At 30.6% G+C, this 21,666-nt stretch overlaps 2 protein-coding genes across 3 annotated transcripts; both read right to left on the reverse strand.

Annotated features, from left to right (window-relative positions):
* Window positions 1–8,736: 8,736 nt before the first annotated feature.
* Window positions 8,737–12,282, reverse strand: LOC107958933 (reticulon-like protein B21). 2 transcript variants are annotated; one of them, XM_016894850.2, is made up of 8 exons: window positions 10,773–12,282; window positions 10,586–10,688; window positions 10,421–10,495; window positions 10,201–10,345; window positions 10,050–10,119; window positions 9,767–9,832; window positions 9,230–9,352; window positions 8,737–9,121 (listed from the first exon to the last, which is right to left on the reverse strand). In XM_016894850.2, exons 1-8 carry the CDS (start codon window positions 11,968–11,970, stop codon window positions 8,982–8,984), a joined length of 1,920 nt encoding a protein of 639 aa, XP_016750339.2. In that variant the 5' UTR covers window positions 11,971–12,282; the 3' UTR covers window positions 8,737–8,981. The 2 variants fall into 2 exon arrangements, with proteins under 2 accessions (XP_016750339.2, XP_016750340.2); XM_016894851.2 differs by lacking the exons at window positions 8,737–9,121; window positions 9,230–9,352 and adding an exon at window positions 9,359–9,655.
* Window positions 12,283–17,218: 4,936 nt separating this feature from the next.
* On the reverse strand, window positions 17,219–19,403 carry LOC107958934 (BTB/POZ domain-containing protein At2g24240). Its single transcript, XM_016894852.2, has one exon. It carries the CDS (start codon window positions 18,745–18,747, stop codon window positions 17,416–17,418), a length of 1,332 nt encoding a protein of 443 aa, XP_016750341.1. The 5' UTR covers window positions 18,748–19,403; the 3' UTR covers window positions 17,219–17,415.
* Window positions 19,404–21,666: the final 2,263 nt, after the last annotated feature.

Here is a 21,666-nt window from a genome sequence, read left to right on the forward strand (position 1 = left end):
TTCTGGGTTTAATTCATTAAGGTTCCATTTTATACAAGTTTATGTAACCAAAGAATTCCCATTTTATCCTTTAGTTCATCAGACGGTTCCGATTTAAATCGAGTGAATGAAACCTACGTGGCATGTATTTATGAAGAGCTGGGTTAGTGAAACAATTGGATAGTTACACGTGGAGAGCACCAACGTCAACTTATGAAATAATAATATAGTTTCCTCCTCGTTTGTTCCTTCCAACTTACTTCTTGGTTCTTGCCTGTCTCGTGATTACCCCATACGAACTTTAGAAAAAGAAGTCAAAATATAATGCCAATATATAAATTTATTTATTTTTTAAATTGAGGTTAAATGTGATGAGAAAAACTTTAACCACAAAGATCCATTCTTATTTTGATTATAAATCAACACAATGCCAATAATGGATGATTAAGAAAAGAATTACAGTAAATATTCATAGTCCGTGTCCAGGTTAGGTTCTCAATAATTCTGTGGGGTCCACACTTGGTAGAAAAGTGTGAATATTGAGGATGATGAATCATATGATAACTTATTACGCCCTTCGATTACTGATACGGCGTCTGTAAAAGTTGAGTTGTATTTGTAACCCCCCTTCTTTTATTTTACTAAAACAAATCATTTTAGTTATAAGCGAAATTAAGTGGTAAGTTTCTTCTGCTCTTCTTTTTCTATTAATTTTTAATCCCATAAATACTGATTTACCCTCCCCAATCATTCATTAATAAATAAAATATTTTAGGAAAATTTCTTTTTACAGTTTAAAAGTTCTAGAATTCATAATAATGCTTTATTACATGAGTAAAATAAAAATCAACCAAACACATAAAAGTGGGTTTAATCTTTATATCGCCGCAGTCAACCTTTCCTTGACAAAATACAATGTAGGCAAATGAGTTTAAAGATTTTAAAAAATTAATTAATTTTTTATTAATAAAAATCATTATTATCAATTAACAAATATTGATATAATTAACGAATGCGATAATAAATTGACATGCGATATACTACCTATCATTTCAACATATACTTCAAAAATTACTATTTTTTTTCTAACATAAACTTCAACTAATTAACTTCCAAATCTAAATTCATTTGGAGGTGGGCAATCAATCATTATTTTGTTTTTCAGTTCACCAAACACTGAGATTCATTTCATTTAGGAGCGAAGTCAGGGGCTGGCATGTAAAATTACATTTTAGACCTTTAAATTTTTTTAAAAATTTTAAATTAATAAAGGTAAAATTATACTTTAATCCTCCCTAAAATTATAAAAATTCAATTTAATCCTTCATAAATTATAAAAATATAAACTATAAAAAAATTAAAATTTCATCCGATACCCCTTAAAAAATTTTCTGGCTTCGCTTTTGTTTTCATTCAATAAAAAACTGAAAAAGCTTATTCCCTTTTATATTAATCATCTTTCTGGTTGTTATTATAATAATAATGTGAATTGACTGCATATGAATACATATTACAGCCAACTCTCTATATAATTAACCACACAAATTGTCCACCAAAATTTGGATGTATAAAGAGGTTGTTGTCCAATATGTTAATAATATTATTAATTTGTGAGATTTAGACTATATCTTTGATAAATTTTACAAATGTTATTTCATTTAATAAAATATGATTAATATATTTATATATATAATTTATTCATTGAAGATTATTTTAATTTAATAAAATACAATTAATAGTTTTTTTTCTTGAGAAAATTAAATATTTTTATTAAAATAATATTTTAATTAAGATCATTTTTATTTAATAGACTATAGTTAATACACTTATGTATATGAAATAGTTCTATTTTTTATTTTGATAAATTACAATAACAATGCAAAACTCAAATAATAAACACAATTAGCGCGATTCAAACCTAAGCCACACCTGAAATAGTGAACACATTAACTATTAAGCCATCACATGGAGTTTAAAATTTTAAACATGTTATAAAGAACTAATTTAACAAAAAATCAAAATTATGAATGTTGTTATTAAAAATACTTGGCTATCATAATGAAATGTGATTATTAAAAAGAAAAAAAAAACGGTAACTGTCGAGTATTATTATCTAAACAGAGGTATCATAGAAAGAGGTAAATATAATTCTTCAATGTTGTAATTATCCAATTCTCTTTCATTTAATTTTCTTCAATGACGTAAAAGTACATATAAAATTGGTTTTGTTTGAGGCATATGTAGATCTAAATCTCGCATAAATTCAAGTTGTCATAAAATACTAATAGGACTTTGCATTTCTTAATCAAATACTTCCAAATTTTCTTTGACTTACCCATTCAAATGTATATTCAAATGAAAATGATTAACAAAATATTAAAAAATCTTGAATTATAATAAGTTCTAATTAAGAAATTATTATAAATTCATTGATAAATGAACGTTTATAAATTTTTTAAATTTATTCTGTTGTAATCGCTTTATAACCTTTAAATTATTTATAATGTACTGTAATAATGATTTTTAATGCTTTGTAACTTATGAATACTTGAAATTATGTAAATAGAAGGAATGTATAAGCTTATTGTATTTTAAGTGAAGATTGAATTATTCTTTTATTTTTATTTTTAATTTTATTTTTCTCACAATCATTGTATTTTTTATAATAAAAATTAATTAATTAACAAAAATTTTCCACATGCAAAATTGGCATATTTTTTATGAAGAAAAAAAGAAGAGAGAGAAAGAGATTTCTTAGCAAGCATTGATATTATTTTTTTAATTTAATGTATAGTTCATGCTTTGAATCCAATCCATTTTTTTGTCAGTTTAGCATGCGGTTAATGAACCAAATAGTATTTGTCCGACATAAGAAGATGAAGATGACGACTTGATAACTGCATTTGTAAGTCCATAGAAGAGCATAGAACCAACAAATTTTAGATGGCTAATGACCAGTGGAATTGGTGGATCTCGTTTTCAGTCATTACCTTTGGGAATTGTATTACAAAAACTACGTCATCTCTTATTTTTTAATATATAATGATGTATTTTAGGTAGATTTATTTATATATCGGGTCATTTGGTTCGACTTGAAGGTCTGTCTGAAATGTAAGAAGATTTGGATAAAAATATAGACTTGAAAAATAGGCTTAGACAAAAAAATAATACCTATTTAAAAAACAGGTCAGGTCTGGGGTAAGACATTTTTAGTCCGAGTTCGGCCCAAATTCACTAAAGGAAAAAAAATATTTTTTAATATTATTTTTTTATTATTTTCTTCCTATTTTGCTACCATCTTACTATTATTTTACTATTATTTTGTTGTTATTATTTGGATATTGTATAAAATTTATTTTATTGTTAAGTTTGTTATTATTGTAAAGGTATTTGCTTGTTAAGTTGCATCTATCTGAATGTTATTTAACTATACATATTTTTTAAAATTTATTTTTAATTTATTAGGAAATATTTATTTTGATGTTTTAAATATTTTTTGATGTATTATATATATAAATTAATATAAAAATTAATATGGGCAGGCCGAGTCAAGCCCAAATTTTAACATTTTTGTTCGAGTCGGGTTTGGACAAAATTTTAGACCCATTTTTAACCCGACCTAACTTATGCACGCCTGTAATTTCAGGATTTTTTTTGTCATCTATAAACAGAATAATTATCCTTTGTTTTTAAATAAATAAATTATATATTTTTTTTAAATGAATATATTTTCTTCCTTGTGTTAGTGTAGATGCTGTTTGTGGAATATGAAGGTTGGAAAATGGGTGCAGCGTGCGTGAGATTAGTCAAATTTAGCAGCTAATTTTGGTGACTGGCCGCCACGCTCGTCTCATACTTGGAATTACTTCCTAATTCCTCATTCATTAATGTTTTTTTATTAATTGCCACCGTGCTCATTAATTTTTTTAAGAACAATGTTGTTTTCTTGTTTCTCTTGCAAATCTACCAACAAGCCAAAACATATATTAAAAAAAAACCCTTTTAGATTCTTCAATTTTGTTTAATCATTACGGGAAATGGCGTCATTCTTCAAGCAGTATAGTTTAAATTTTCGAACCTTAAAGCCAAGAAAGAAAAGTTGGTCGTCGGAAAAGAAATACAATTAGGAGGAAAAGGCAAACTTTGATAATGTTTAATTTTTTATATATTACATATTAATTTTAGGAGTTAATTTGAACCCGCATTGTCTTAAAATGTTTTATATTTTTTTTATTGTTTAATAAGTCTTCAATTTTAAAAAATTTTGTTAATTTTTGTAACACATTTTTAGTCTTACTTATACATGTTGTTTTACTTTTACAAGTAATTTTAGAGATTGTTTTGTCGTTGTTTTCTTCAATTTGGTGGATATTTAATTCTTTTATCATTTTGGACTCTCATACTTAAGTTGTGAAAAAATTTATTACTAATGTAACACAATGTTCATTTGAAGATGATAATTTTATTGTTATAGAAATTATCCTTCATCACTTGTAATAATATTTCTTTTTTTCAAATTGTATGATACCATTAATAAAATAAATTAATGAATTTATTATTAAAAAATAACATATCAATAATTAAGTTTTTGGTTAGCATAAAAAGGTAAAGAAAAGCATAGTAATTTTGTCATTTTCTAAAGAAGAGTTTCTCGCATAATCTAAATTTTAGGTAGTCTATATACTTAATATTTCTCCCTAAACAGAGGTGTGTACTTTAAAAAAATTTAGGAAAATGGATAATAATCTTACATGTTAAAAGATAAAGTTTAGCGACCTTATATAAGTAATTTTGTCGATATTGAAACCAAAATTTTCCTATTCATTTATTTATAAAAGAAAAACAAACTTAGGATAATATAGAGAAAATGAATAAATCAATATTTTTTAAATCAAATCAGATTTAATCATTCCGATTAAAATTTTTTTTTTTAATTTAATTAAAATCATTCACACCATAATCAATTCATCCAATTCAAAAAAACATTAGGATAAACATCAAGAAGCTTTTCTTACTCTTTTTTTTTATTATTTAAATAATATAATATAATATATTTGAAGTCAAAGTTTAGAGAAGATGCAAAGCAGGATAAACACATACATTGAATGGAGTTGGATACAAATTTTGTTTTTCCGCTAACTTTATCAAAAGATCCAATTAGAGCAGTAAAACAGAGGTCCTTCCACATAACAAAATCCCACGTCAAGAAATAGTAGTCACTCTTACGTATGTAGATAAGCTTTGACGAAAAATAATAAAAAAGGCTTGCAAATTTCAATTTCATCTATATCTTACAAACTAAATTCACAGGATATATATGATTATTGAGATAATATTAATTATAACTAAATTTCAATTTCTATTGCATCAACATGGGTTGAAGTTCAGAGTCTTGAGCATTTTGCGAAGTGCAATCAATTAATTGTCGTAACGGAATCAAAATATTACCACAAGTTGTCTACAGAGTTCTATGGGCCGTGTTAGTGCAAAAAATTAATCTATTTTTTTAAGTATTGACTCGATCTAAAAAATGAGTTTAAAATTATGTTAAAATTTAGTTCGGATAAAAATATAAATCTAAGCCCGTCTCATATTAATTCTTTTAGATTATTTTTTATATAAAAATAAATTTAAAAAATATAATAAATCAAATAGACTAAAAATATTAAAATAAATGTTTCCTGACAAATTAAATATACATATAAAAAGTAGTTGTAATTAAAAATACTAACATAATTGCAACTTAACAAGCAATTGGCTCTAAAATAGTAGTAAAATTAATAATAAAATAATAATTATATAATATTTAAACAATAACAACCAAATAGTAATAATTTAATAGCAAAATGATAGTAAAATAGTAGCAGAAATTTTTTTAGTCAAATTTGAGCTGAGCAAAAAAGTTTTGCCCAATACTTGGCCCATTTTCTAAACGATGATTTTTTTGTTTAATCTATTTTCTAGACTTATTTTTGTCCAAATTTCTCCACTTTTCTGGCAGGCTTGAGTGGATGACCAGAACCGTGATCATGTCTTGTTGTATAAGATCTAAGTTAATTTTTTTATCCAATCCCATGGTTTAATCATTTTAAAGAAGATATATTAATAATAATTCAAAAAAATTTAAAAGTAATACTTAAAAATATATTAAAAATTATATTTAAAAATTAAGAATAATTATTTGATATACAGTTAGTGAAATTTTTTAAACTCTACAAATAAATTAAGAGTTAACAAACGTCACATTTATTTATATTTCATTATTTTTTACTATACTCTATAGTTCATTTGAAAAATAAAACATAATAAAAGAAATCTTAATTTATTGCTAAAATAAAAAAAAATCGACTTTCAGCTTTTACCCATTTGAAATTATTTTCGATTAAATGCTATAAATCGAACTTTTAATTTTTGATTCAATTAAATCTTTTCAACGTTGTAAAATTTTGAGACAACTATATAAAGTGGAGGAGGAGGTGGAGGTACAGATGGTAATAGTAAATTTTGAGGATGGAAATTGAAATTTTTTGAAATATTTAAAAGTTAAATTTTTTAAAATTATGATTAAAATTTTTACGGATTCAAAATGATTTTAATTATTATTATTTTTTATCATTGAATGGATTAAAGTTTTAATATTGGAATCAATTACAGAATTGCGTCCTAAGATTTGGGATTGAGAATCACCTTTTTGTTATACCTTAAATTAGTGCGCTGAGAAATTCAAGCGGACCTACTGCATCCTTTTCAAGGGCATAAGATAAAAACTGGCAGAGAAATTACTGGAGAGTTAATTTTGAAAACGAAAAGAAAATTGTAGAGAGAGGATATATAAGGTGTTTTGATTGGGGGACAATAATCAACAATGTAAATAATTATATAAGACCCGTTAGTTAGAATGGGAGATTCCCTTTGAACAGGGAAAATAAAGAAGAGGAGAGATTCCCTAATATTCCGCAAAGATAAGTTTAAAATTTTTTGTAAAGAAATGAATTCCAGTTGTTTTGGCAGCCTGGTGTTTCCCAATGTTTCAGAAAACAAATTAGATATATTAATTTACTAAGAAAAGGAATAATTAATGATAAATATATCATATGAAATGTGACAAAACTACATTAAAAAATATTAGTCTTCTTATCTTTGAATCACAAGAGGAAAATGATTAGTTTGGATTTTCATGATGACTCATTTTCATATTTACGTACCTTATCTTTTTGTTAAAGACAAATCACATCATGAGTACTTGTTCTGAAAATTGGAAAACGCCATTGCTCATGTTCCATCTTTGAAATGGAAGAAAGTTGAAGGAATCTTTCATTACAACGGTGTTTCCTGCAAACATAAGCTATCAATAATGGAGATGCTAATGCAGGTCTAGTCCATCGTCTTGGGTTGATCACACTGATTAGGGTGTGTAGAACCCACTAAAACGTTTTCATCCATGGCTTCTAATTTATGTGCCAGCCAATCACGCAATCAACCAAAGATTTGGGTGATAATATTGTCTCTACTCTGTACTGATATTTGTTGGAAGGACATGGATCCATACAATCCATTAATTTCAAGTGTGAGAATGCTTTCTAACACTAGTTCGAAAATGCTTTTAATTAAACACAAACTCAAACTCTTTGTTTTTTAAGAAAATGTTTGTTTCAACGTGAAAGTTTTTACAGAAAATATTTTCGACCTTTTTCGATATTTATTTCATGTAAAATAATATAGTCAACATAAAATTACCTCATTATTCATGTAAATGTCTTACCAAATTTTTTTCCCCGTATTACATTTTTCAAACTGATAAAACTCTGTTCACTTTAACACCCTTGTAACCCGACTCGAACATTGGGTCAAGGCACCGGGATGTTTGTTACATTCTTCACTTGTCAAATATTTTCTTATAAGCTTCATAATTTTTCAATTTAGTCCTTTTTTGTCATAAAAGTTTAATATTCACTAATTAATCATATTAAATCAATTTTATTTCTTGTTACACTTTAATCACATAATTTATCTAAATATCTTGTTCCACATATTAAATTTCTATGTATTTCACTTATATTATTTCATCCACATATTTTTTAAGTTTAACATTTTAGTCCTTGTCATCATAAAAATTCTATATTTTTCAACAATTTCACTTTTACAATACTTTATGCATATTTCATTATTATATAACACATTCATTAAAATTTTATCATAATTTTCTTATTCACATATTAAATTGTTTCACACATAAACTTTTGTACATTTTTTAATTTAGTCCATATTGCCATGTAATTTATTTTTCACCATATAAGCTTAATAAAATAATTCATTATAATATCTTATTTCAGATAACAAATTTTCACGCATTAACATCATGAAAATTCATCATTTACTATAATTTCACCTTAACATCACTTTGTAATCAATTCATTTCTTCATTTCAACTTTTTATTGTAAATCTAAACTCTATATTTGTTTCATTGAAAACAACTTTTATAAAATATTTTCAGTAAATTTGCCAAACAACAAAAAACATTTTACACATATACATCAAAACACCATAATATATTAACTTTTTCTAAAAAAGTAAGTCATTTTTCGAAAACCATTTTTAGTGAAATAAACGAACACTGAGTTATCAATATGGTGTTTTTTAAATTTAATCTTTAATGAACTTTAAAAAGATAGGTGGCATCTTACCTAATTTCACTTGTGATATCTAAACTTTACTCAGAGAATGGATGATATAACTTTTTTAGAAGAATAATAATATAATAAAAACAATAGGCTAACCCGCCATCTTCCATTTCCATATATTGTAATCAACATGGCTTATCAAATGTTTATTTTCATGCTGCTCTACTTAACGTTGTTATCTAGTAAAGTCACATAAACCCAACATGCATATTTACAGTCCATATATACTACTATAAAACTATATCTTGAAAAAACATGTATTGTAGGTATGGGGCAAAGCATAATCTTAGGATCCTTTACTTCGTTCAACTGTAGATGGATCATGGAGCAAGCCCATGTGTTTGTTTTCCAATGGGTCCTTCACATGTTTGTTGACAACTAGGCCCGTCTTCATCCTCCACCCATTCATCTGTCACCATTTTTTGCTGATAATATCGCAGTGCCACAAATAGCATGAACGCTACACCATTTTACATCATTGAAAAAGGAACAACCAAAAATGTTAAAATCAAAGGAAAAAAAAAACATGAACTCAAGCAGTTTTTTTTAAATTTATTTTATTTATTACCTGCCCAAACTCGTCCTACAAAGGAACATTGGTTCCAAACCAGTGTGAAGATGGCCATTGCCACGGCATTTTTATGGGTGCACGATTCCCACGCATCTCGAAACCGTCGAATCCAAAATTTTCCTTCATTTTCATTTACATTTAAAATAGTCATTCCCAGCTTAACATGTACAAAATAAATAAATGATTTTAAAACTTTATTAAAAGGGGAGGATAAAAGTAGTGGGTCGAATAAGAATCCTATAGCGAAGATAATGATGTAATCATGAGGCCTACTTTAGGACCCATGAAATCTAACCCATAGGGGGAACATTTATCAGATCAACCAAGGAAACAGAAAGAGCCGTTAAAATCAATCAGACGAACAGGATTTAATGATAATGTCAGATGCGAGGGGCAAAGTGGGCGCAGCCGAATTCATATATTCTGCAACGGTAGAAACTACTGTAGAAATTAATTGTAAATAAAAAATGAAATGAATGTAGCATAGAGACAAAATATAATTATTATTATCGCATGGGAGGAATGGGATTTTACCGTACGCAGTTAACTGGTGTGAATAAGCAGAGCAGACTTTTGGGACAATGAAAACGCCAAAAAAACCTGAGACAGCGAGCACAACGAAGCGTCTGTTAAAAAGTGAACAAACAAAACTGGCTTTTGGATTTCATTTCACTGTGAGAATTTAACAGTTTCTGTTTCTCTGTAATGTGTGAAAAAAAGTGGGGACTTTTACTGTAAAGCCAAGCAGTGTAGTTTGGGTAAAAAGTAAGAACCAGAAAAACCCTTTGTTATATGATTTTAACTCAATATAACTTACCCAATTTAGTCATTTTCCAGATGGTTATAGAGCTGCCACACCTGGCCAAAACTAACAGTAGTACTGCCAGCTGCACAATGCATCAACTTTATTAAAAAAAATGAAAATGAAAACAAATGGTTGAAAATTGGGAATTTAATTATTACACTACCTTCATTGTTGTTGCAGGATCACCAGAAAAAAGTGCCTTGAGTTTTATTAGGAACTCATTCAAGTAAGGAAGAACCAATTTAAGTAACCAAAATGCTTCTTCTTCTCCAACCACATAGCTTAATTCATCTACGTCCATAACTCCCCTGGAATGTTACCCAAACATATCACAATAAATGGATCAAATTTCATAATTAATAGCATCTGATGCAAGGGTCTACCTGCAGATTATTGATCTGTAGAGGAATATGGCGGCAAGGTAGACAAGACACACATAGGACATTGCAGAAATAAAGCTGCAGAAAGGCATTGATCGAACACAGTTTCAGTAATTTTAGACAACAATGAAAAAAAGGAGACTAGTGTCCCAGTGCCGATTTAGAGACCTGATGTTGAGGTCTTGGGTGTAAGAGGATGAGATAATGATGAATGTTCCCATCCCAAACACCAGTGCTGATTTCGATACATCTCTCCACATTACTAAATCAACTGGAAACACAAACAAACACAAAATAAGAAAAAATTATGTAAGTTGCAATTATATTCTACATCAAAACTCATTGATCTTCCTACCTAGATTCTGCAATTTGTTCTGAGATTGTGGGAATCTCTGGTAATGATAATCATCTGAGATTGTAGGTTTTGTAGGAGTTGTGTAAACTGAAGCAGCATGTTTTACAACTGGTGGAAGCTGTTTATTCAGGGTTGAAGAAAATGGTGAGGTTTTATTATGGAATTGGCTAATTTTCTTCTCTTCATTAACGACTTTGTTAGGCTTATCTTCTTGTAACTTGTTCACTTCAGCTTTGCCAGGTTTTTCTTCTGGTAATTTCTTCCTTTCATCAGCAAGCTTCTTTTCTGGTATAGTCATTTCCTTGATGTCAAAACTCTTCTTTTCGTTCTCAACCTCCTCAACTTCCTCCTCCTCTTCTTCTTCTTCAGAAAATTCTTCATCATCTTCAACACCATCACCATCACCATCATCAACTATATCTCCATTGCTTGAAATGGACGTTTCTTGGCACACACCAAACTCTTTACACTTCTCCTCAGACTCAGATCCATTCTTCTCCTCATCTTCATCAATGGGAACATTATTTCCCTTGTTTTGATCATCCAAAACCAAAACTTTTTGATTCGCTTCATTTCCATTTCCATTACCTGCAGACTGCTCTGATTTGGACTTCCTTAATTGAACTGAATTCCCCTCCATTCTCTCACCACCTTCATTAACATCTTTACTCCTTTTGGGAACTTCAGATCTTGGCTTCTTCATATGAATTGGGCTTCTCTCAATTCCATCAACTGACTTACTGAGCTCCCTCATTCCTTCAGATCTTCCTTTCTTGACCTGTACTGGACTCTTGATTCCATCAAAAGACAAGCTCAAGTCTTTGCAATGCTCCAAGGATCTTCCTTTAGCCACCCGAATTTGGTGGCTTCTCTTACTAATTCCACCAACAGACACACTCAACTCCTTGCATTGTTCCTCGGCGTTGCCTTTAGCAATCTGAATTGGGTCCTTCTCTAACCCTTCAAAACTCTCATTTTTCCAAGTTTTTCTCTTCCCGACACCGCCGACAACAGGTTGGCCTTTCTTCAAGCTCAATCTTTTAGTACCACCAACACCATTACTGTTTTCTTCAGTAATGGTGCCAGCATTGAAAACCTTAATTCCATCTTTAACTTCATCACTCTTCATTCTAGTTTCCCAGACAGAGCCTGCAACAACACTGCCCTTAGCTTCACCTCTTCTGAAACTCAAATCCATCTCTTTCTCTCCTATTTATGTTGCCCCGTTTTACCCTTTCTCACGGTAATCGAGTGCTAATGCGACATGGACGTAAATAATTGGATAACAGGAGACTTTACGATGAAGAAATGGAGGTTGGTGGGTTGGAACATTAAAATCTTCCCCTTTGTAAACAAAAGGGGGATTGGGGTTTCTTTATCCTTTTCCTTTCTCTCTCTCCCTCTCCCTCTCTTTTGTTCTAATTTCTTCCCTTTTTATTTAATGTTGAGTGTGGCTACTCATGGGAAGTCTGAGATAGTGGGATTATATGATTAGGGGCTGCTGTTGTTGTTGTTAAGGATCTTTCCTTTTCAAAATATATATATAATGTATGAGACTCAGAATTCACTGTACGCAACCACCAATAGAACTTAATGTTCATGTTCAAATTGTAAAGCAAATTCAACAGAAAATCCCTTACGGTTCGGTCGGTGAGGATTGTCACTGTTAGGCCATGTTTTTGTTTGGACCGTTGGGTTTGATTAGTGTTGGTGGCACGTTCCGTAACAAAAGGCTTTTTAGGACATTATGCCCGGTCACTAACAGTAATGTCTAAGTTATAATCGGAAGGTGATATTATTTCATGTAAAGCAGGATTTGACAAGATGATGAATTGCAATGATGAATCATCATAAAGGCCACCAAATTAAAGCACTTAATCACTCAAAAAAAAAGTAATCCAAAGAGTTTAATCAACATGTGGAGGAGTGTTAGAGAGTAAAAAGAAAATGTAAACATAGTAATTAAATCAATCAGTGGGTGCAGCGGGGAATCATTGAAAATCAAAGCAAGTGAGGGAGTCACACTGAGAAGATCCAAAGCTAAGTAAAATATAGAGTCAATTTGTTGGGATTCCAATATGTGGATTTTGGCATTGTCCACCATTATTATTAACAATAATAATTTAAGCAGTAATAAAGTAGATCCGACCCAGTGGTTCCTTGTATTGAGTCTAGTTTAATGGGATACCTAACCCAATCTTTGCATAGGTATGTGATTATTGTAGCGTTGAAGGCACGTGACTCTGAGACAAAATTAAGAATTTTGAGAGTACCACAGCAATGGCCTACAGTATGCAGCTGAGCTTAGTTTATTATACGTTTAAATTAAGTAGCAGTTTTAGGGTTGACCCACAATCCTCCACCTTCTTGGTATTGCAATACAAAAAACCACTCTGAATTTCATCAATTTCTGATATTGGGATTGCAATTAGTGTCGTCAAATGCCATTTCTTAATCCTTGCTTTCAATACATCACTCTGCTACTAAATAATTTTTTCTATGCGTATCCTATTTTAATGTTATTACAGGCTTATTATAATAATATTTATATGAACAAATAATTAGTGGAATTCAAATCTTATCTTTAATAAAAATTATAAATAATATTTTTATTCAAATCTACTCCAATTATACTATACTATCTTTTAACATGTTTTACAAATCTACATAAATATAATTTTAATATATTTTATTAATTAAAATAGAATATAGTTTTTCTTTTTCTTTTTATATTTATATTTATATTTATATATATAATTTCAATATTTCTTAATTTCTTAATTTAAATATACACATTTTTAGTCTAATATCTTCGATGGCCATTTTATGCTTTCATCTCAATACTATCGCTGCAATTGAATCCAAAAACATATCTCATCACTGATTCTAATATCACTGCTATCATATTCAATATCACCACTACAATAATTAATTTCACGCTCATCATTGTTTTTAATTCACCGGAGATAATCTCACCAATGATCTGAAGGAAGCTAAAACTTACAATAGGATATTGTTATAGAAAACTAATTTTATAAAGAATATACTTCATACTTTATGCTTATTGTTATGAATGACAAGACGTTATTATGAAAAAATAAATTATTATCACTTGAAAGAAAATATTAATGATCGAAAAAATTGTACTCTCAAAAAAACATGAAAGAATTTATCTAAAATTTTAAAATTTTTATACGAAAAAAATGAAAAAAAAATGTGTCATGAACACTTTATTTTTAAAAATAAATAAATTAATATGACTAATTAAACAATAAATTACAAGTAAAAGGAGAAATATATTAACAAACAATTTATTTTTAAAATTAATTCCCTAATTTTATTAATATATTTTTGTCCATTATTAATTGAGCATTATCTCAATTGGCATTTTTACTATTGTAGCAATTAAAAATATTTGAGTTCGAATGTGTTTAAGTATATTTTTTCTTTCAATTTAAAGATTAAGAATAATTATGTGTAGGGATGGTGATGGACAAAATCCATTACGTTCCACAAATGGCATGCTCTCCTTCATCATCTCACTCCACTTTGGATGTGTAGTATTGAAAATCACTACAATCTTAATAAATGTTAAATATATTTATTACTGCTCCACACCGTCTTTCTTCAATTTAATTTTTGCTAATTATTATTTCTAATATTTTTATTTTTTTTAAAAAGCAAGTAAATATTAAACATAAAACATATGAATCTTTATACAACACATTTTTACATTTTATCTTTTTAATAGTTATAATGTACATGAATAAAAGAGTAATTTCATCTAATAGAGTGAGATTGAACGAGATAAGTAATTACCATAACTATTTCTTACCTGTTGTTTAAAAGAAATCTACTCGTCTCACCGAGCATCCAATTCTATTTTATTTAATTCTACTTCATTTAAAATTTTGCCTTTCCTAATTATGTATAAAAATAAGCATCGTCATAACTTGTCTATTATATACAGCCTCTTATATACTACTGAAGTGGTTTGATTTCAATTTATTATTCATTAAAAACAAATACCCAAATTATAGCAGGTATGTATTAGGTGGGAAGAAGAGATATCTCAAAATTTCTAATTCAACATTTAATGTAGGTATAGATGGAATAACTTTAGTATAAAATTGTAGTGACATCAAAATGTGTGTTTTTGGGTTTCAAGCTACCTAAGGCTTAGAACAAGTCTCAAGAGACAGTATGCATATTTTGAAGCAAATTACCAATAATTAAGGTATTAAACCACCACGTGAGTCCTCTCAATTGCAATCAAAAACCATTTTTTTCTCTAATTGTTTAAAACTCACCAAATATTTGAAACACTGGATTGCAAGGCTCATTTAAAAGAACTTGGAGGGGAGTTTGAAATATCCTGCTTACAAAAGCATACTATCAGAATTATTATTATTTATCCCAGTTATGGCATATGCTTCTGCAGTTAATTGCCATTAAGCTCACTGCTTTCATAGTCGATGTGTCTTTTCAGTTTTTATGCCCAAAACAGCCTCAAAGTTGTTAGCCTTTTTTTTTAATAGCAAGTATCTGTCATTTGAAGAGGGACTGGCACAGCCTTGCCTTACACCCCAAGGGAATTAATCCAAAAAAGAAAAAAAAAAGGGTCTAAATCCCATGAAAAGGACTAAAGTCATAGAAGCTATGGTGGTTCCGGTGACACCATCTTTGGCAGACAGTTGATGACTGCCGAATACAGAAAACAGTTAGCAGAAACATATGGCTTCAGGCAAATTGGAGAACCAGTTCCAGATATTGTTACATCAAAGGATATGTTATATAGACACCCTTCTAAAACAGGTTGTTTTTAATGGTTGCCTTTGCCTCATCATGCATCCAACTTGTTCCTTTCATTTTCCTTGATTTTGGTCCGAAGTATAGAATTTTGCCATTCTTCATTCTTGGACCCGCTTCTGGGTTAATGTTTGGGCCACATGGTTGCCTATATGAGCAAGACTGTTTAGTGATCTAATTTTATCATTTGCATTTACAGGAAAGTGGATCAGGGTGTTTAAGGACGGGTTAACTTATGCCTTTATTGTGATGCTTGGAATTGAACAAAGAAAATTTGAGGGAGAGAAAAACAGAAAGATGGAAAATATATATTTTATTTCCATTGGTGTCCTTCAATGTTCATACCTCGCAGGTATGCCATATTTATTTTAGAACAGCTGTGTCCACAGTTATCATTAGTAAGTTAACACGTCTCACTTCCCCTATTTAATTCAGATCAAACAAAGCACAAGGGTGAACATCAGTTTGGCCTTCATTTTCGAGTTTATGGCAACCGGATGGCGATTGATCAACCTAGAAGACATGAACCCTGGGATGGATTAAGTTTTTGGCTAATGCCATGGTTGAGCTATCCCTTTTCTGTAATGCTACTTTCCTAGTCTCAAATAGTTATCACTTATCAGGGAATTTATCAGTGGACAAGATTTGGCAAATGAGTGCTTTCATACTGGTGAATCACTGTGCTACCCTCGTGTGCCCTTTTCCAAATCTTCATAAATTGGATTGCAGCTCAGGCTCAGACGAATGGAACAGTACAATGTGATTCAAACTTAGATACCATGAAAGCTTGACTTCCAACAATATAAATGTTGACATTCCCCATCATATTTCTTCAAGGATTACAGGCAATGATTCTGTAAATCCTCCTCTCGTAACTCTTTTTTTTTTTTGGTTAGATTGACCAAATCTGTCAGTACTTTGATTAAAAACATCAATGATCTACAGGGCGATGACATTGGTTGGCACCAGATAGTTGTTATGGCTAACATATGAGCTTTTAACTGTTAACTAATTGCAAACCTAATCTTAGTTACCCACATTTTTATTCATTCATGTAAGAGAGAGAGAGAAGAGATACTATATCCCCCCCCCCTTTGGGGCTCTTTGAATTGGTGATCAAACATTCATCAATGGTGAACAAACCTACTAAATGCAGGCTGAGTTTGTTGTGGTGGGAGGGTTACCTTTAGTAGATTTGGTGCATCAGAAAAAAAAGATACCTTGAGAATAGATTCAAAGTAGATTTTAGGATTCTATCCAATCCATAACGTATCTGCACCTAAAGCTGTTACCCACTTTGCCCAACTTTATGCAAAGAACCACTTCATCATTCTGTCATATGTTCTTCTGATTCAGAATAAGATAGTAAAGCAGTTGCAACTGCTCACATGTAATCAGCATTTTTTTTATTCAAACTGGAACTCAATTGCAATGGAACATTGATGAAGACTAGGTCAAAAGTGGAAAAGATAAAGCGGTCTGTCCTAAAGAGAAAAAAAAAAGAAGGGCAAGAAAAATCTTAGTGACCTTGCCTTTGTGACATGTCTGTTGAAAAAGAGGAAAAAGTAAACAACAATATACCCAAATTTTGCTGCAGAGTACTGTATATGCAAGTGAAAATTTGTGAAGTATAATCGTTGAGCAATCAATTTTCATTTCTTTGAAACAGCATGCAAGCAAACTCTGTACAGTACAAGACTTTAAATATGAGCCTTTTAAGGCTGTAATCTTTGCCTAATCTATATGATTTTTTGTTTTAATTGTAAGTTCATCCTCTATGTTCTTTCACTAACAAAAAAGGAAAAAGAAAAGATTGCTACAACCGTGAATTGAATCATATAACCGGTGGCGGTGGAGTTTCCCATACATCAAACACATTTTCCTCGCTATGAAGCGCGAAGAGACGATCACCCCCGATGGAGAAATCACAGATGGAACCTCCGTAACATCTTCGAAGCCTTGATGTTAGAACCCAATCAGGACCACAGAACACTGAGATGGAGTCATTCATTGATGAAAACAACTGCCCATTATGCAATGCCAATTTGGGGTAGCAAGGCTCATCAGGCATTTTCCCCTTGAGCAACCTACTTCTGGAACTCCATCTCACACTTCCTCCATTGATTCTTAAATCTATGAACCCCAAATCATCATACTCATTCACTACACAGACAGAATTACATTCCTCCATTGCAATAGCATCTCTCACTCTCTTCTCATCAACAGTAAATGGAGCACCAATATCAGACCAAGACCAAACCATTCTCTTCTCCCTAAAATCAAGTAAACTGATGTAACAGTTATCTTTCCTGGGAAACAACGTGGCAACTAATAAACAGTTGCTCTCATTCAACCATTGGAGCTTATCAGCATCACCAAGGGACCAGCCAGGACTCTCATAAAAGAAATCCATTTGTTTACCCGTAACTTGGTCCCAAACCCCAATCCCGTATTCATTGCTTCTTCCTTTACAACTTGCAAAAATCTTATAATCTGCACTGAAACTCAAAGCCCCAGCGGTGTAACTCTTAATTTGATTATCATGAACAACGTTGAACTTGTATCTCAAATCTCCAGTTGATGAACTGAACAAGCCCATCCCACCATCTCCTTTCCCTAACCTTTCGCAAGCACTTATCAAAACATGCTCCGAGTTGACCCAACCTATGTCGTTAACCCTCTGGTAGTCAAGATTGATTGGCGGGTGTTCCTCTAACATCCAATCAAAGACATGAACCATGCTGCCATGAGCTACGCAGCAGCCGCCAACTGGACCAGCTCGGATGGCAGTTCCATCCCCTGGAGCTCGTCCCGTTACTGACCTGGATAGCTTTAACCTGTTACCATCAAATGGACCCCATTTGGCCGAACGGACATGGTCAATTAAGCCGTAAAACATGGCTTCTCTGTAAAGAAGCCTTTCTGGGACATTGGAAGGAATGTAGAGATCGCCTGTTCGGAGGAGATCGAGGAGGACAGCGAAACAGTCGGGGTTTCTGTCGATAAAGAATTCTTGGCGGTTGTTTGGTGGTTGTTGTAAGTCCCAATTGTCGTCAAACAATGCACCGAAAAAAGAATCCCTGCCTGCGTTTGCGAGGGTTGTCGCCGTCGTTTGAAAGATTCTGCCCCCTACGTTGAATTTCACTACATCTTTTTGGACTCCCATGACTCGACTCTTTGTCAAAGTTTCAAGAATCCTGGATCGAAACACAGAGGTAAAATTTGGTTTTAGTCTGGGAATTGAGCGTTTGGGAAAAAAATACAAGGCAGAGGATATATAAATTCTAGAGAATTTAGAGATAATTTAAGAACAAAAGAGGAATCAAAGATAGCTAGCTGCGAAACTAACAACAAAGAAAGATGAATGAGAAGTTCAGTTTTTTTGAACTATAAGAGAAGATGCTCTGGTTGAACGAGAAACAGGGGAAATGAATTAAACGAGCCAAATTTAATCAAACTGAAAGAAATTGAGATCTGGGTATTGGAAAGACTAGGTTTTTAAAGCTGGGTTTTGAATTTCGTGGAATTTGGTGAAGCAGAATTAAAGAATTGGAGCGTCTAAATTTCAAATAAACTGACTCTTCCTCTCTCTCTCTCCCTCCCATTTATTATTATTTTTTTCTTTGAGTTCCCTCTCTGACATTGATCTCTACATGTTTTTTTCTCTCTTCTTTGGTCCGGACAATGGTTGAACTTTATGCAGATGAAGTAGTCCCTAATGGGTTCCAGTTTCTCCTCATGTTTTCACCGTTGATGGCTCAAAATTTCAAAATCATATGGAATTTTTTTTAATCAAACCGTGGATACATGACGATAAAGATCTTCATAATTAAATTCAGTTTTGGGGTTTATTTAAAAAAAGTCTCTTTGGTCAATGAAGTCAGCTATATTGAAGTCTTTAGCCAAAAGAGGCCGTGTCTTGTGGGGTGCCTTAAAACTCTTTTTGTTTGTAACTTTATTTTCCTTAAATTCCCTCTTTATTTTGAGCCTCATATTGGAATATGAACTAACAATCCAATTAGACACGCAAATTGAGACTTTGGAGCTTAATTCAACCCTTCATATCATACAATATTAGTAAGGCCTCTTGTCGTTTAGCATTTGTAACATCAACTCAGTAGGTAAAGATAAGCTTATGGTGTTGTTAATGGGATAAGTATTTAAATCTTTTACACAAAAAAATAATTAAAAAAATCTACAAATTAGAACTCTTCTTCTTCTTTTTTTTTTTTTTGTTCCCCTGCTTTATTCAGTCTGTTTATTTGTGGGATTGCTTTGTCTGCGGTTCATGGACGGCACATCATGACAGATAGGGTTTGCTGCACTTACTAGAAATCTAATAGGTCGCATTCCATAAATTACTGCTTCATTTTTTTTCATGCTTTCAAGGCACTCTCTTGAAAGTTGTAAGCATTGTCTAAAAGCCCTCAAGTTTTGTATTTGTTTAATCCATCAAACTATGTGGGCCAAAAATTTGTGCACTATATGATAAGATTTAGAAGATTCTTTCAATTGAATTTGGTTAGGGATTAGGATTAGGATTAGCTTTATCAGTTGAATCCCTTATTCTTTAAGTCTCCCCAACTCATTAATAGTCGCTGTTAAACATTTATAGCACATAGCTTTTAATTGATGGATGAAATAAATACAGATAGAAACACCAAAAACCTGGATTTTTTTCCTTGTCATTTTATGCAAATGAGAAGATCAAGTTAAAAAGATTTGAATTGTTGAATGAAATAAACTTTATTAACCCATAAGTCCATATTAAGCAACCTTCAATAGCTAATGATTTTTCTTGTTTCTTTCTGGGTTTTGATTGTTAAGTATAATTATGGAGGGGGGGGGGGAATGACACCATAACAAACACTTAAAGTAATTGCTTAGGAAGATTCTTGGAGCTTCTGTCAAAAGATAATCAAACTTTACTTCAAGCTTTATTGACATTACATAATCATTATTACAGTACTAGAAGAAGCTATCTTTATCTTTAACTCAAAGAGACTTGGTTTCATTAGTTTTACTTTTATCTTTTCTAATTTGTGTTCAATAGTTTCACTGTCTCAGTCATGTTTCTGATTTTTCTCTTCTTTTAATTGCTGGAAACTACAACCAGCACTGTAAGAAACTCATGTTATACCATTATTTTACGTTGAAAATACGCAAAAGTACAAATGTTTGCGCCATTTTTCCTGTTCTGAAACTTCCTTCAATTCTGTATCTTCCTTTTTTTCAGGAACTTTGAATCGCAAAGTACAATCTGGAAATTAGTTTTTGACAGTGTTGTACTGTCGCGGATTGCCCAAAAAAAACGACACTAAAATGACTTACCGGTGGCAGCTTCACTCAGCTGGCTGGTCCCCATTTGGTTCCAATTTCATTGATGCCAAGCCCACAAGGTATATTTATGTTACTCTAACACCAAGTCCAACTCTGAGAAAATGGAAAATTTTAGTTTTGATCCATTTGTTATGCTTACATTTGAATTTTTTTTTATATTTTAATTTGATAGAATTTGATCTCTACTTTTACAATAACATGAATTAGTAAAAAAAGAAAAATATTCTTAATTATTTTTTTAAATTGTTGAAGTGAATTTTTTTTAAATACCTCTTTAACACACACATATAAAATCTATCACGATATGATAAATTAGAACGATATTATAAAAATAGAGGAATTAAATTATGTTAAATTAAAGTATAAATGTTAAAATTTAAATTTAAATATAGTAGAGGAACCATTAACCACAATTTAACATACAATAATCTATACATAATACTATCAATATTCATTTGATTTAATAAATAATCATTTTTTTTGAATTTATTTTTAATTGAATTTTTAATTATAAAATAAATAATTAAAATATTTTGGCAAAAAAATAATTTCGATCATTATAATTAAATATATACTAAAATTTTAATAAACATGTAATAAATAATTATAATATAATTAAAATTATAGAAAATTTTCAGACTCGAATCCGAAGATAAAACATTCTACTCCTATATATAAACATTGGTGAGAGTGTTTGAAAAATCAGAATTGTATTAAATTAATCTATTTATTATTAAATAGGTCA

The sequence above is a fragment of the Gossypium hirsutum genome, chromosome A05 (genome assembly GCF_007990345.1).
Source record: "Gossypium hirsutum isolate 1008001.06 chromosome A05, Gossypium_hirsutum_v2.1, whole genome shotgun sequence".
NCBI classification, from domain to species: Eukaryota; Viridiplantae; Streptophyta; class Magnoliopsida; order Malvales; family Malvaceae; genus Gossypium; species Gossypium hirsutum.